Source organism: Erinaceus europaeus, unplaced genomic scaffold, assembly GCF_950295315.1.
Source record: "Erinaceus europaeus unplaced genomic scaffold, mEriEur2.1 scaffold_1012, whole genome shotgun sequence".
Lineage (NCBI taxonomy): Eukaryota > Metazoa > Chordata > Mammalia > Eulipotyphla > Erinaceidae > Erinaceus > Erinaceus europaeus.
Genome location: NW_026647997.1, coordinates 8,175 through 23,187, shown reverse-complemented (window position 1 = coordinate 23,187; position 15,013 = coordinate 8,175). Strand labels below are relative to the sequence as shown.

At 51.4% G+C, this 15,013-nt stretch overlaps 1 protein-coding gene across 1 annotated transcript; it reads right to left on the bottom strand.

The window, feature by feature from the left end:
• Positions 1-2,358: 2,358 nt before the first annotated feature.
• LOC103114694 (YKT6 v-SNARE homolog) lies at positions 2,359-14,508 on the bottom strand. The gene is made up of 7 exons (XM_007524414.3): positions 14,268-14,508; positions 11,382-11,464; positions 9,256-9,356; positions 7,743-7,847; positions 6,430-6,495; positions 4,631-4,732; positions 2,359-3,903 (listed from the first exon to the last, which is right to left on the bottom strand). The coding sequence occupies exons 1-7, from the start codon at positions 14,369-14,371 to the stop codon at positions 3,868-3,870; spliced, it is 597 nt and encodes a 198-aa protein (XP_007524476.1). The 5' UTR covers positions 14,372-14,508; the 3' UTR covers positions 2,359-3,867.
• Positions 14,509-15,013: the final 505 nt, after the last annotated feature.

The following is a 15,013-nucleotide window of genomic DNA, read 5'->3' as shown; positions in this document are numbered from 1 at the left end:
GCTGTCCTTCCTGCTTCCTGCCCCTTCCCCGTGCCCGGCGCCCCCAGCCCTCGCAGGCCCAGGGCTCCAGCCCCAAGGAGGTGCATGGGGACATGCCTTAGCTCCAGACCCCAGGGGAGCCGGCAACCCCGGGGGCGGGGGTCCTTCTTCCTGACCCGGCTTCTCCCTCCTTCGGTTCGAGTTCCCCCCAGGGCTCCAGGCTGTGACGCAGGAAGCAGAGCGGGTAGTGCTGCGTCGCCAGGCAGAGGCGGAGGAGCGGGCAGGGGGCTGCTTTGGAGCCTGGGCCTGGCAGGGAGAGGCAGGGACCCACCACGATGCCCCGTGTGCTGTGCTGAGGTGTGGGGATGGCTGGGTGGCAGCAAATGGAGCCCTGGGTGACAGTTGGGGGTGTGGTCCCACACAGTGACCACAAATGGGTGGGGACCCTCCTGCGCAGCTACCTACCCCCTTCAATTCACGTTGTTTTCAACAAGGATTTTCATTATCTTGTCCCCACAAATCAAGTCCAGGGAGGGGCACAGAGTGGGGGTGGGGAGGGCAGAGCGCAGGATGTTGACCTTCAAAAGGACTGTGCAAGGACGGACACAGAGCGGACACCCACTTCCTCGCCCTGGGTGAGCTCAGGACCGCTGTCCCCACCATGGACACAGGGTGAACATCCGGCAGGGCTCGCCAGGGACAGCGTGGTGCCAGCCCACCTCCTCGCCCCCCTCCCGTCAGTCTCCCTGTCCCCTCCACAGACCTGCCTGTCTGGGATCATCTGGGGTTTTTTTCGGGGGGATAGTTCTTTTGCATGACCCTTCCTCAGCAAGCCACACCCGCTCTTCTAGCTAGATGTCTGGGTGTGGCGCGGTGGCGGCCCACCTGCAGAGGCCGGCTGCCCATGTGCTGACCGGCCTCTCCTCTCCTCTTTTTTGCTGAGTTTCATTGTCTTTTCTTTCTGAGCCTTGTAAGTGTACACAAATTATTTTGTTCTGTCTCGGGACACTGCAAATAAAAAAGAAAAACGGGACAAACCTCTGAGTGTGGCTGGGTGCTTTCTGCCATCGCCTTGTGAGTCCTCAGCCTGTGCTGCAGTCACAGGTGACAGCACTACTAGCTGACCCCACCCCCCTGTGTTCCTTGAACAGAAGCCAGCTGGAATTCCCAGGAGCCTCCCCAAACTCGGGAGGGCAATTCTAAGGAGCTCCAGGACCAACTCTGTCAGTGCTGTGCTCACCACAGGGCACCCACCACTAGGGGGCCATGTGTATCAGGACACAGAGGTGACATGGCAGATCTAGGTTTAGAGTGGGTCCCGGGTGGCACAGACAGCAGGAAGGGGGGGGGAGGGGGCGAGGCGGGCACGCCCAGTATGGCTCAGGACTCAGAGAAGGGGCATGAGGCTAGGTGGAGATGGAGGTGCTTTCCTGTGACCTGCCCCACCCCTTCTTTCCCCTCCCCTAGGCCTGTCTCTTGGGAGGGATGTCACCCGTCTGCTGTCCCCCTACAGCATAGGACACAAAGCTGCTGCAGCCTCTCCATGCTCTGCTGGCCTTTCTGCAGATCCCCGTGCCCTCTTTCCACCCACCCAGCCCCTTGGGTGCCCACAGGCACCCAGAGATGGGTGGGTTCCATACTGCGTAATTGTCCCCAAGCCCTGCTTCCATTGCCTGCCCACTCCACACTGGGTGCTTTCCTGGCACAGCACAGCATGCTTCAGGATCTCTGGACACCACACCCAACCTTCCTGTGAGCTCTGGGCTAGGGGTCCTACAGGCACCTGCTGCAGACACAGAGGCTGGGAGGCTCTACCTGGCTCCCCCTCCCATGGCTGTCCCAATCTAGGCCAGAGCCTGCAGTGGTGGAATCCTTATCATCTGTAATCGGAGGAGCCTGTCCCACTGGGCCTCCCTCCCGTGGGATGTCACCACTGCTCAAGGTTGTGTGTCCTGACAGACAAGTCAGGGCCCAGGTCCTGCACTTCCTCCTGCCCAGCACCACACAGGGCTGGCACTACAGGCAGAGGAAGGCCATTTGCAAGTAGCACAGACTTTGGACAAAGTTCCCTGGGCCAAGAGGGGCCCATCCAATCACCATCCTCCAGCAGAACAGCCAGCACTCTGGGTGAGACTGGAAAGCCCAAGACTGCTCTAACTCGATGCTCATAAGGACAGGTGAAAGCAAAGCCCCACAGTGGCTGCAAAGAGCTGAGCTACTGCCCAGACTGCCCCCTGGATTCAGGGCCAGACTCAAGCCCTCTGGGCTTCCCTCTGGCTTGGCTCCTGCCAGAGAAGGTTGAGGAAGATCCCATTTGTGAGGGGAAGGAAGAAATATAAGCAGACACTGCTCTGAGGCTCAAAGCACAGGACCACTTCAGAATCTCAAAAGACAACTTTATCCAGATAGGAACTTCTCAAACAGAGCAAAGTGAGGCCACAGCTATCAAAATACACTCTTTGTTGAACCAATTGCCATTAGATGCCATAGGAACAGGGCCAATGCCAGCATGGGCAGGGCCCTCCATGCTGGCCTGCCCAGTGAGGAAGGAGCAGGGCTTGTGAGAGGATCCCCTTTCTCCCCTAGACTTGCACCCCTCACCCCAAAGTGCTGTTTCTGAGGAGGCAGTTGTCCAGGATGCCAGAGGAGACTTGCACCTCTCAGCACCCCTGAGGCAACAGAGATCACATGGGCAGGCTGTTTTTCAGGGAGGCCCAGGCCCTTTGGTCAGCAGTGCCCAAATACATGAGCACCTGGCAGGTGAACCCTGCCTTGGGTGGGGGCATCTCCATCCCATCTCTGAGCCCAAGTGGAGGAATGTGTGGCTGCCACTGGCACTTTCTTTGGGGGTAGAGGGATCTCCTGGAGGAGGGTGCAAACCAGCACCCTTCCCCAGGACCAGCCCCACTGGCAAATGCCATCCCAGTGGGGCTTCCCGGGAGCCTTGAGTCTCCAGGAGGCACAGTGGGACACAGGTGCTTTGGGGCACAACAGTAGAACTCAAGGGCCCAGGCTGGCCGAGGAGGGCCTGGAGCTTTCCCTCCTGTTTCTAGGGCTGGGCTTTCTGGGGATGGGGTTCACAATAGGGTGGATGCAGCAGCAGTGGCCACAGGAAATGCTCACGGGAAAGAGAGGCATGGTCTAGGTAGCCTTGTGGCCAGAGAGCCAGGTGGAGACAGGCTGTGAGGCAGGTATTCAGAGCTAAACCCTGTGACAGGGCTTGCATCCCCCACCCCAAGTGTCTCTGTACAGTTTAACAAAGGGCTCTGCCCTCAGCTGGAACCCAAACCCAGGCAGCAGAAAGGCAACAGGTGTCAGAGCTTGCAAAGCCTGGCATAGTCTCCTCCCTGCCTCCGAAGTGGTCGGGCATAGCCTTCCCAGGATGAGCCTCTTCCAGCACTGCCCTGCCTCATCTCTCCACTGGAGTGTTAACAGAGTTAATGTCCAAATAAAACCCACAAACCCACAGTGTCCCTACCCTCTGCCCGCCCCCTCTTTCTGAAGTGTTAATACAATTAACATACAAATAAGCCCCAAAGGCATAGTGAGAGCTGCCTCTGTCACTCCGGGCTCTGCACAAGCTGGGGGCCTGAGAACAAGCCAAGCAGCATCCGCCAGTCTCTGAGGCTTTATGGTTTCACATGGCCTGAACATACACCTTTGGGGGGTCTGGGATTATATTTCAAGAATTACTGGATGCATGGATTTGAATGTCCCCCACCCCCAGATCCCTTCTGCCACCCCTTGGCTCCTTCCAGGAGCTCCAATATGCAACAGAATTCTGTCCCCACTCCGCCTCTTTCCACGGCTGGCGCTGCTCCTCTGGGGGCCGTGGTTCTAATGGGAATGATGGTGATGTTCCAGCGCAGGGACCTCAGCTAGCTGTTGTCACATGATTGCACAGCACGAGTTCTGTTTCCGGGCCTTGGAAGAGACAAAGAGGAGCTGAAGGGGGTAGGGAGTGAAGAAGCACCCCAACTCAGCATGGACAACACAAGCTCCACTGAGCTGGCCAGAAGGGGAATGAAGAACTGCTTGCTTGCCCAAGGCCATGGGAGACACAGTGCAGAAATGGCTCACACCCCTCAAGATCATTTTATCCAAACCCCACAACGCTATCAAGTGAGTCAAATTCTTGACATTAAACCAGGTACAGAGAACAAAAACACTGACTTTATCTGCACCCCCCCCAACTTTGCCCCCGTGTCTCCCCTCAATGACCCCGTAGGTGGGGTCTCTTCCTAAGGACATCTTCAGGACAACTGACTGGTCCTCGCATGGGTGGTGGGGAGCACGTTATTCATAGTCTCTCACTCACTCCCTGGCCCCAGCTCTCTTCCTGCCCCCCAGCCTCACCCTCAAGCCCACACGAAAGCGAAGTGTTCAGATAGTGAAATCTGCCCAAGGAGAAGGAGCTACAAATATGAGAACCTCTTTAGAGCTGGCACCTTAAAGGCAGGTACCTAAATATTTATACTGGCATAAAGGATGAGGGTGAATCTCTTGAGGACAGGCCAGGATGGTGCCCAAATGAGGATCCCAGGTCCGGCCCTCTGCTCTCAGTGCACATCACAGAAGATTCCAGGAAATGCTCCAGCTCTGTGAGCGTTGGAGAGCAGCTGTGTGCGGGCAGGGCAGCAGCAGGACTCACTGTTTTATAGAAGGCCTTAGACTGTACTCCCAGCACTTCAGATTTGGACACCAGGTCATCCAGCTTCTCTCCTCTCTCTAACAAGGACTCCATGGTGTTGTGCTGGACAGAAGGAAAAAGACGTCGTTGCAGCTCTGTTCACAGAGCAAGTTGACACGAGCCACTGGTGAAGTTCAGCCACAGGAGTGCTTACTCTGGATCACCCCCCCCCAGGCTAGACTTGTGGATACTCTGAACCCCCTGTCCTCTGGCACTGAAAAGGGGTTATCTGAGACACAAAGCATTTCCAAAATCATGCTCCACACACAGCTACTGCACAACGTGCTTCCTCAAGAGGGAATGTTAGGACTATAAATTCTCCTAGAGAGCCTGTGGGTCTGGGACATACAAGCACACACACACAGACTCTGCTCAAGTGGCTACCTCACTCTCAGCCCAGATCACCCATGCTTGTGCTGCAAAGTTCTCAAAGGTCTCTTCAGAGTGTTAAACACACATTAAAATAGCACTGGGCGAGGACTGAGCAAAAAATGTCCTTAATCTCTGTACTCTGCTGAGCAATTCAGCTTCTAAACCATCAAGGGGCAGAGACAGAGACGAGATGGGTGGGGGTGGGGGTAACCTGGCCAACAGTCCATCTACGAAAGGGCAGGGGGGCTTTATCCTATCTGCTCTCCACAGTGGACAAAGTGGGTATCCACTCCCAGCTTCAGATTCTCAGTAGCAGAAGGAAGAGATGGCTTGGTTAAATACCATGGAGAGAAACATTACAAGAAGTGGGAATGCCCAAACTTTCATTCCAAAGTCACCAAACCATATAGCTCAAAGAGTGGCCTGGACAGCCTGTGCTTGAAGGCTCTGGGATACAATTTACAGAACACAGGCTCCCAAGTCACGCCTTAGACTTCAGTCCAACCACCAGAGACACAGGGAGCTTCAGTGGAGGCCTGAGGGAGACTTCAAGTACTGGGAGGTGTGGGTTTGGGATGCTTTTGTGGGAGTCAGGCAGGGGAGAGTGTGAAGAGACAGGACCAGCAAAAGATTGTCAAGAAGTCTGCACATCCCCTGCAGCTGACTCTTGAGGACTGAAAAGTCAATGGTTCCTGCCTGTGTGCAGACTGCAAGTGAGTGGGAAGAAAAAGGAATCTCAGAGGCAGATGCCACAAGGGTGAAACCAGAGGTTAAAACAGATGCAGTCAGTAGACCAACAAAAAAGGGAAGCTTATATAAGCTGCTGTCTGCTTTATTTGAATTGACTTGTATGTTAGGTCTACATACCAATAAAACATGCCTTCCCCTATTAAATGGGCCCATTTCTGCCTCTTGCTGGTGTCCAAAGCCTGCCAGAGAGGTAGCTGTAAGACAGCCTGTGGAAGGCAGAGTGATGGCTCTCAGAGCCTCCAAACTGGTCACTGCACAGGCAGGGCATGGAGGGGAACCAAGGGCTGGCTTAGTCCCTCAGCCAGTAGGTGCAGTTAACAAGGATGAGGACTGCGAGGGGGCTGTCCAAGTATGAAGAGAAATGCATGGTCTCTACTTTCACTGAATTGTTTTGGCCACAATGTTTTTTTCCTTGTCACCTCTGGTGCTTCTCTGCTCTAGGTGACTTTTTCCATATGGAAAGAGAGACAGAAAATGAGACACCACAGTACCAAAACTTCCCCCAGTGTGCTGGGGGCCTGGCAAAGCAGGTGGACTACCCAGGTGAGCTATACTGCTGCCCCCCCCCCCCCCCCCCCCGGTCAAGTCTGAAACAGGCATCAACTCGTGACTGAGCACTGGCCCACCTTCTTGCTTACCAGAATAATTTTGGTTTCATCTAGTTCAGCTTGCACTTTAGACATGGGGTCAGCTTCTCGAGGGTTCTAGGAAAGAGTAGAAAATAAGGATAGTTGTCAGGACTGGCGTGGTCACCTGGAAAAACCAAGCACAATGGGATTTCACTGGTTAAAACCAGACTGATGACTAGATGGAAGTTGATGGGTATGTACACAATGGAATATAACTCTGCTGTTTAAAGAGATGAAACTGGCAGAGGGTAGATAGCATAATGGTTATGCAAAAAGACTCTCATGCCTGAGGCTTCTAAGTCCCAGGTTCAATCCCTTGCACCACCATAAGCCAGAGCTGAACAGTGCACTGGTAAAAAAAAAAAATAATAATAAAATAAAGTAAAATAAAATAAAATAAAGAGGTGAAACTGTGCCTTTGGGGGCAAAATGGATGGAACTAGAGGTGATTATGCTATGTGGAAAAGCTAGGAAGTACAGATGATCATCAGATGGTTTCCCTCACATATGGAACATAAGTAAAACATGAGTTAGCAGAAAAATACCAAAAATAACTCACAGAGTTGATGAAGACTATTATAGTTACTGGAGAGAGAAACCAAGAGGAGCAGGAAGACGAGGGAGAAAGAAGGGTCTCTGGTGGTTTGACATTGGGACTTTGTTGGTGAGTATGCTGCATCTTATACACATTTAAAGTTATCTGCCCCCCCCCCCGACTTCCAATCTTATAGTTTTGTTAACCAATGTTAAATTAACCTGTAAAAGAAACCACAGACGGGGGCCAGGTGGTAGCGCAGCAGGTTAAGTGCACAGACTGGCATAAGGAACCCGGTTTGAGCCCCCAGTTCCCCACCTGCAGGGGGGTCGCTTCACAGGTGGTGAAGCAGGTCTGTAGGTGTCTATCTTTCTCTCCTTCTCTCTGTCTTCCCCTCCTCTCTTCATTTCTCTCTGTCCTATCCAGCAACAATGACAGCAGTAACAACAATAGTAACAACAACAATGATAAACAAGGGCAACAAAAGGGAAAAAAACAGCCTCTAGCAGCAGTGGATTCCTAGTACAGGCACTAAGCCCCAGCAATAACCCTGGAGACAAAAACAAACAAACAAAAAAAGAAACCACAGACTACCTAAACAGTAAGAGAAGTGGAAGCCTGCCCAGGACCTTTAGGTTCCAGGGTTTAGTGAGATCCCTGCATTTTCCCAAAAGGATATCAACATACAAGCTGGTACGCAGTCACCCAGGCACAAAGGGTGATTAGACTTCTGTGTCTCATACAGTTCTGGCTGTGTGGTCTCCATGTAAGACTTCTTCATGCCTACCTGGTATCTGCTAAGGTAATCACCCAGTTTTGTAAAGCAAATGGTCTCAGGGGATCCAACTGGCCATTCTATCCTGTCAACCTCCTTGGAGAATTCATCCAGTACCTGCAAGAAAGAAGAGCACACCACTCTGTGCTCACTAGCACCACACAACAGGGCTTGACCTGAGAGCCTGGCCTCCAGAGAGAAGTATAGGCCCCCAGGGGTCAGGAAGGAAAAGAGAGGAGGGCAGTCAATGACAGAGGGAAAATCAAGGCTCAAGGTCCTTTCCTATGTACCCATTAAAATGAAGACTGTCCCGTCCAAGGTGAACCTCATCTAGTGAATGATAAAACTATCCAAACTCATAGCCAGGACATGGCAAAGTGGACACAGCACAGGGCTCCCCAGCATGAGGCCCTGTATTTGCTCCCCACACCATCCATGCCCGAATATTCTAGTTCACACTCTTATAAATAGACAAATAAATCTTTAAAAAATAAAACTATCAGGGAGCCAGGCGGTGGTACATCCAGTTAAGTGCGCATATGTTACCATGTGCAAGGACCCAGGTTCGAGCCCCTGCTCCATAGCTGCAGGGGGGAAGCTTCATGAGTGAAGCAGGGCTGCAGGTGTCTTTCTCTTTCCTTATCTCCCCCTCCCCCTCTCAATTTATTTCTGTCCTGTCAAATAAAATAGAAAGAAAAAAAGAAAAATGGGGGGGAAAATGGCTGCCAGAGTAGCAGACTTGTAGTGCCAGTCCCAGTGATAACCCTGGTAGTAAATAGTGGTAAATAAACAAACAAGACCTATCCAAATGACGGCTATCCAAATTACTATCAAACTACAAATCTTTTTCAGGTTATGACTTTCTGGTCCTCAAGTTTCCAAAGTGCATTCTTCAAAAAGGGAATAAATCCTTTAAACTTAAGCAACCACTAGATTTCATGCACTTGAGCACACTAGTGCTTTGAGGTGCAAGATGCAGCCAGTGTTTTTGAAGAGTTTATAATCAGTACCATTTGAAGACTTCACGATGGGTCCAGACAACTTGGACAAGGAGCTCCTGTAATTGCAGAGTGGATCAGTAAGGGGCCTTTTGGAGCAGAGGCATAGAGGTGAAGTGGAAGGGGCCTGCCAGAAGGGAGGTGGGCCATCAGGGCAGGATTCTAGTGTGACTTCAGATGGAACTGAAAGTCACAACACTGAAGGCAGAGGTGGCAACAAAGGAGGAAAAAACACAGGCAGCAACAGTCCAGGCTGCTCACCAGAAAGCAACCTGCTAAGGCTCTCAGGAGCAGATAAGAAGCATCGGAGGGGACACTGGCTGATTGGACATGGGCAGAAATCCACACAAGGGAGCTGCTTGGAAAGGGCTGTCAGTCTGTCTCTTGGCTTAGAGTGAACAGAAAAGCTCACAACAGAAAACAGACCTATCTGGAGCACACGAGTCCATTCCTGTACACCCTACAGTCACTCGCTGCCCCAACCCACTTGTCTACAAGAGTCCCGTCCAGTCTGACCACAAACTCACCTTCTCTAGCAAGCTAAATGCCACCCGTGATGGATACTCGCTGTCAGCAATGACCACTCCTGCAAGGCTGTCATTTCGCACGTAGACGTGGCACAAGTATTCTAAGGAAACAAAATTGGACACGTGAAGCGTGACAGGAGGGCTTTAGCTCTATCCTCCCAAAATCAAAGGGCAACAATGCTGAGCTCTGGCCTTCTGGGTCAGCGCGAGCACTCTGAGTAGGTTTGTGGAAGGACCTGTGGCACGGTCACTGGGATGCACACAGAGGAGCTTTGCTGTCAGTCTGGTGCAGCAGCTGCCTTAGGACAAGTAAGGGCCCTGAGGCTGCCAGGCCAGGCCTGGAGGTGCTGCCAGTGCTGCAGAAAAGTACACCTCAGGCAACAGGGTCCTAGTGCGCTTCCCAGCCACACCAGAGCTCTCTGTCAGGCACACCAGCATCTTGAGGAGCTAATGCCCTCTGGACTCTGCTCTGTTCCCAAGTTGGGGGAACCCTGCATAAAGCAAGCAGCCCCCACTAAGAGTGGCTCAAAGTCAGGGAATTACCCTGCTGGGTCTCAGGTGTCCTTAGATCCAGCCTGTTCCATCTTGCGGTGAAGCAGAGGAAGGAGGGAGGGGGGAGGGGAGGAAAGGCCCATCCTGAGAAAAGCAGTCACCACAGTGGGCTGGTATGGCTCATACTGCTGTGCTGAAGTTGTCACCTGACCAAAAGAACCGCAAGATTCCCAATCCACAGGGCTGACTTTTGTCACTTTAAAAGGACTCAAAGATGACACAACTAACCCTATCTCAAGACGAAAGGGACAGAAGCAGTATAGCTGAAGCGTAAGAACTTTCTTGTCCTCGATAATCTCTCCCAGAAGATGACCATGCCAGACAAGGAAAAACAAACAAGGGGGGAGGCTAGGAGTCTTTGAAATGAGAAAAGGAGAGATCAACAATAGGAGTGAGAAGACTAACAGGACCAGCACCCACAACCTCCAGATAATTTCCAAGTAAGGTGCAAACAACCATGAGGTCAAAGCACACACATGCCACAGAGCCTGAGAAGCTGGGCTGATGCCTAAGGAAGTATCTCTAAGGAATCAAGTTGGGCAGGTAGACACAGTCTGGACAGAACGGATACTATTTAAATGTCCACAACTTAATTCCATTTCTGGGATGTGAACGGTGCGGAGATCCCATACAGAATATACGCAGTCAATACCCCTTGTGGTGCCAGTAACAATTACGTCACCCATGTAGCTCCTCCATGTCACATGACTCCAGGTCTGCACAAAGTGCAACGGTCCTTGCTCCGGGCTGATAAAGTACACACACACACACACACACACACACACACACACACACACACACACACACCTCATTCAGATCTGTCTGAACAGCACAGGCCTCTGAAATAAATGCCTCGAAGTGCTTACAAGGAGCCTGAATTTCGAAGAAAAAAAAATCTGGCCAAGATGAGAATATAATGAGTTTGCAGACTTAGGATTCAAACAAGCAAACAAACAATAACAATAAAAAACAAGCTGAGGAGCACAGAACATAGTACTGCCACAACAGTGCTACAGGAAACCTTTTTTGGATAGGGCTAGGTGCCAGTGCACCTGGTTTAAAGCACACAACACCATGCACAAGAACTCGGGTTCAAGCCCCCGTCCCTACCTGCAGGGGCAGACTTCACAAGTGGTGAAGCAGTATCGCAGGTATCTCTCTCCCCCCATACCTATCCCCCTACTTCCTTCGCAACTGCTCTTTGACTCTGCAAAATTAAGGGGGAAAATTAATTAGTTAAAAAAAGAAAAATCCTTTTTTGGGAAAGGTCTACAACTCTAGAGAGGAAAAAAGACACTAGAAGAAGACTGCTCACTACTCCAAGACAGTTGGACTCTCGTCCTAAATGAGTTCATACTTTCAGGGCGATTTTAACCAGCTGGCTTAGACACCAATGTTGGGCAGAAAATTTTTCATAAACAGAAAAAAAAAGAAACACAGGAGAGAGAAAGAGCCAGCAGAGGAATGGGGTCCCGGCGGCCCTCTCCATGATAACTGGCCAATGTGTGCAGAGAATTGCAGCTGCCTGGGGCGTGGCACTGGCGTAGCACACACCTGTCAACAGGTCCTCTTACCTTGTTCTTTGACAGAAGCTCGGCTGCCTTTCGCTGAGCGCTCGACAATCAGTTGACTTGTGAAGGTCATGAATTCCTGAACACTAAGAAACACAACACATATTACCTATTCCTGTCACCTTGTCCCCAATACTATGGAAACTGACTTCTTAGTTTATACTCTAGGGAGATGGTGCAACTTGGTTTCACTCTTTTCCCTCCCAACCTTAATAACAAATAATAAACACTTCGTAAATACAGGTAATTGCAAATATTCACAACCATTCCTACCACATCTGTCTGCTACCTAGCCCACCCAAACTATCCCCTACCAGACTGTAGGGGATTTCTGGAGAGCAAATTCTGATAGTGTAACATTTTGGTCAGTGTGATTGGGATCACAGTGGGGACCACAATCAGCTCCTATTCTCAAAGTCCCACTAGCCTCCAAAAATCAGGTTAAATAAATGGCACTGGACAAACATGAATGGCCAGAACTGCTTTGCAGATACACAGTTCGCTTCAGCTGTGGACCCAGACTGAGCACTGAAGTGCCACACACTGCTGCCAGAGGACCGGGTCTTAGGTCTGCAGGGCACTTGGGAAATAATAGAGGACAACAGCTTAGCCAAGATGAGGAAGTGGGAAATGGCCCGAGCAAAGGCTATTGGGTGGGGGAGAAGAGATTCATGATGCCCATCCTGAGATCTGGTTGGCACAGTATAATCACAGGCAGGCCATAAGAGAAGGGGATTAGAAGCAGCAAGTCAACGTGCCAGAAGAGAGGGGGAACGCCATATCATCATGCCAGCAGAGCTGAGTTCCTGATGGAGTCCACAGCAGGGCCGCAGCAGGTCTGCAAGCTTCTGACACTGCAGTGGATGCTACACAGAGCAGAGCAGTGATGATACTTCCTTCCCTGCTCTGAAGGGAACTACACAATAGAGTCCCGGCTCCACCACTGACAAGCTGTGGGACCTCAAGCAAGGCACTGCCTGTACTCAGCCTGGTCTATGAAGTCAAGGCAGGTCATGGTAACTAAATGGAATACATGGAAATCTTAGCACCACACCAGGCACACAGTATTGTTGATTACTGTTATCTTGAGTGATCCGATTAGGAAACACACACACACAAACACATACTCCCTTGCATCCCTGGAGGTGGCACAGTGGATAAAGTGTTGGACTGTCAAGCATGAGGTCCTGAGTTTAATCCCCAGCACTACATATGCCAAGGAGATGCTCTGGTTCTCTTTTCTTCCTGCTCTTTTTCATTAATAAACAAATCTTTTATTTTTTATTAATTATTTTTATTGCCACCAGAGTTATTGTTGGGGCCTGGTGCTTGCTCAAGAATCCACCATTCCTGGAAGCCTCCTCTTTTATTTCTTTCTTAATAGAGACAGACATTAAGAAGGAGTGAGAAGACAGAGGGAGAAAGGAGCCACCTGCAGCAATGCTCCATCATTCATGCCCGTGGGGATGAGGGGCTCAAACCTAGGTCCTTGCACATGGCAATGAGTGCGTTCTACTGAGTGCACCGCTGACTCTCTGAATAAACAAATCTTTTAAAGAACCTAAATAAACAAAACTGCATATGTCTCTTGATTTGATCAAAATATCCTCCTCAGAAGTCTCAAAACAAGGAAGTCCTTGAAATGAAACAGAAAAGTGACAGAGTTCAGAAGTAGTACTGAACCAGACAAAGAAAGAACTGTGTTCACTGTGAAAGAATTTGAATACAAGAACTAGAGGAATCAGGGAAACGACCTGAAGGCTTTCAGCTTGGAGCCTGATACTCAGGAGAGGAAAGATGGCATGGGGTTGGGGGTGGGGTTGGTCTGAAGAGAAAAACAATACGCTCTGCTGAAATGTGTGTTTTAAGGAATTTAAGAAGAGGCAGACGTGTATATGCAACCATGTTAGTTATCTGAAAAGGGTAAGTATCCCAAATAAGCAAGGGGAAACAGCTCTGAGCAAAAGAATAATCAGCGTTGGCAAAGGCTAGCAGCTGAGAGAAAGCAGTGACAGAGTGCGGGGCCCACGGTAAAGAAAGCTAAGCATCAACAAGATACTTTGAGAACAGGAGGAAGTCCCATCAAATGAAAGGAATTGTTTTCGATTCTGCCAGCAAACCACTCACATTACTGGCTACAGAAACTGCCAGCACCCTACTGACATCTAGAACAAAGCAGCCTCACCAGAGCAGGGAAAAGAAACCAGATGGCGGCCTCTACCAGACTTGAGGAGTCACCGCCCCCGCCCCCCCACCCCCCAGGGAAGGACTGGAAGTCTCTAGGGTCCTTAGGATACAGACCTCCCAGGCCATTCAAGTGCCCCAGGGAAGCTTAAATGCTTGTAAGTCCTCCCAAGCCCATGCTTACTTCCAGATCGAGCACAGGATCTTTTCGTGCCACTACAAGCCCGGTTGTTACAAGCGTCTAATTTGGGTTTGAGTCCTGTGGAGTAATCTCCCTTGGCCTCGGAGGTTCTTCTAGTATTAAAGGGGTCGGGGGCGTGTGCCAACCTATCTCACAGTCACCTGGCAGGTGACCCCAGGGGTGCGCCCAAGCCCGGGTCAATCACTGGGTGTGGGTGTCTGTGTGTGTGGTTTAAAACACAGGTGTCTGGGATTCAGCGTAAGGACGATGGGAATGAGTGTGAAGCGGGGGGACGCGGGTTGTTTCAGCACTTATCATCCTCACAGGGCTGAGTGTGAACATCGGAGCCCCTAAGGGAAGTCTGGAATGACAAGCCTTGCAAGAGCTAAAGAATGGCTCCCGAGGAAGGCGGAGCCCAGGCCTCCTCGATCCCCCTCCACTTTCCCCCAACCTGGGTCCCCCAGACCCCGCAACCCGCCGATGCCGAGCTCTCCCGACCCTCCTCCGCCCCCGGGCCCGCTCACCTGGACCTCTGGAAGAAGCTGAAGGAGGACACGTCTTGAGCAGTCTTTAGAAGGCCCACCTTGGACTCAGCTTTGTAGAAGACGCTCAGGCTGTACAGCTTCATGGCGCCGCCCCTCCAGCCGGCCGCCGGCCGTCGCGGACCCGCTAGCAGCGCCGGAGCAGAGAAGTCACCGCCCCTCCCGAGGGCGCGAGCGGCTGACGGGTTGGACAGCCGCTTCCTCCAGGAGCTAAATCGACTTCCGGTTCCGGTAGGGCCCCGACCGATTCCTAAGGAGAGATTTTTCGTGCCCCGGAAATAGAATGGAGCGACCGTAAATACGTAGCGAGGGGCGGGCACTAGCGCACTCCTGATGGCCGGGCCCCGCCCCCTGGGCTGGAGCTTCCCGGGGTCCTCAATGGCTGCAAACTGCGCTGTACAGTGCTTTTCTCTGTTTCTGGCCAGGTCCTGAGCACATCTGGGATCCTCCCACTTACTGCAGTCCGAGCTCGGCTGTCCCGAGGCTGGTGTCCGAAGCTCTCAGGGCAGCTCCGCCCCGGTTGAACTGACAAGGGCGTCGTACAAGGGGCAGGTGCAGAATTTTCTGAAAGTCCCCAGGAGCTACTGATAATTATGCATATTGGTGGTTGTTCTGAAGTTTCCTCTATTCAGAGCACTTTACTCACTTAATTCTCACAAAACCAAAGGAAAGTATTGCCACCCTGGAGTAAGAACCAAATGTCAACATGGACATAATGAGCTTTCTCC

Coding starts and splice junctions, on each gene's coding strand:
- LOC103114694 (XM_007524414.3), bottom strand. CDS start 14,371: ATGAAGCTGTACAGCCTGAGCGTCTTCTACAAAGCTGAGTCCAAGGTG. Junction 6,496..7,742: donor ATTACCTTAGCAGATACCAG/GTAGGCATGAAG, acceptor ACTCTTTCCTAG/AACCCTCGAGAAGCTGACCC. Junction 3,904..4,630: donor CTAAGGCCTTCTATAAAACA/GTGAGTCCTGCT, acceptor GTCTCTTCCAAG/GCCCGGAAACAGAACTCGTG.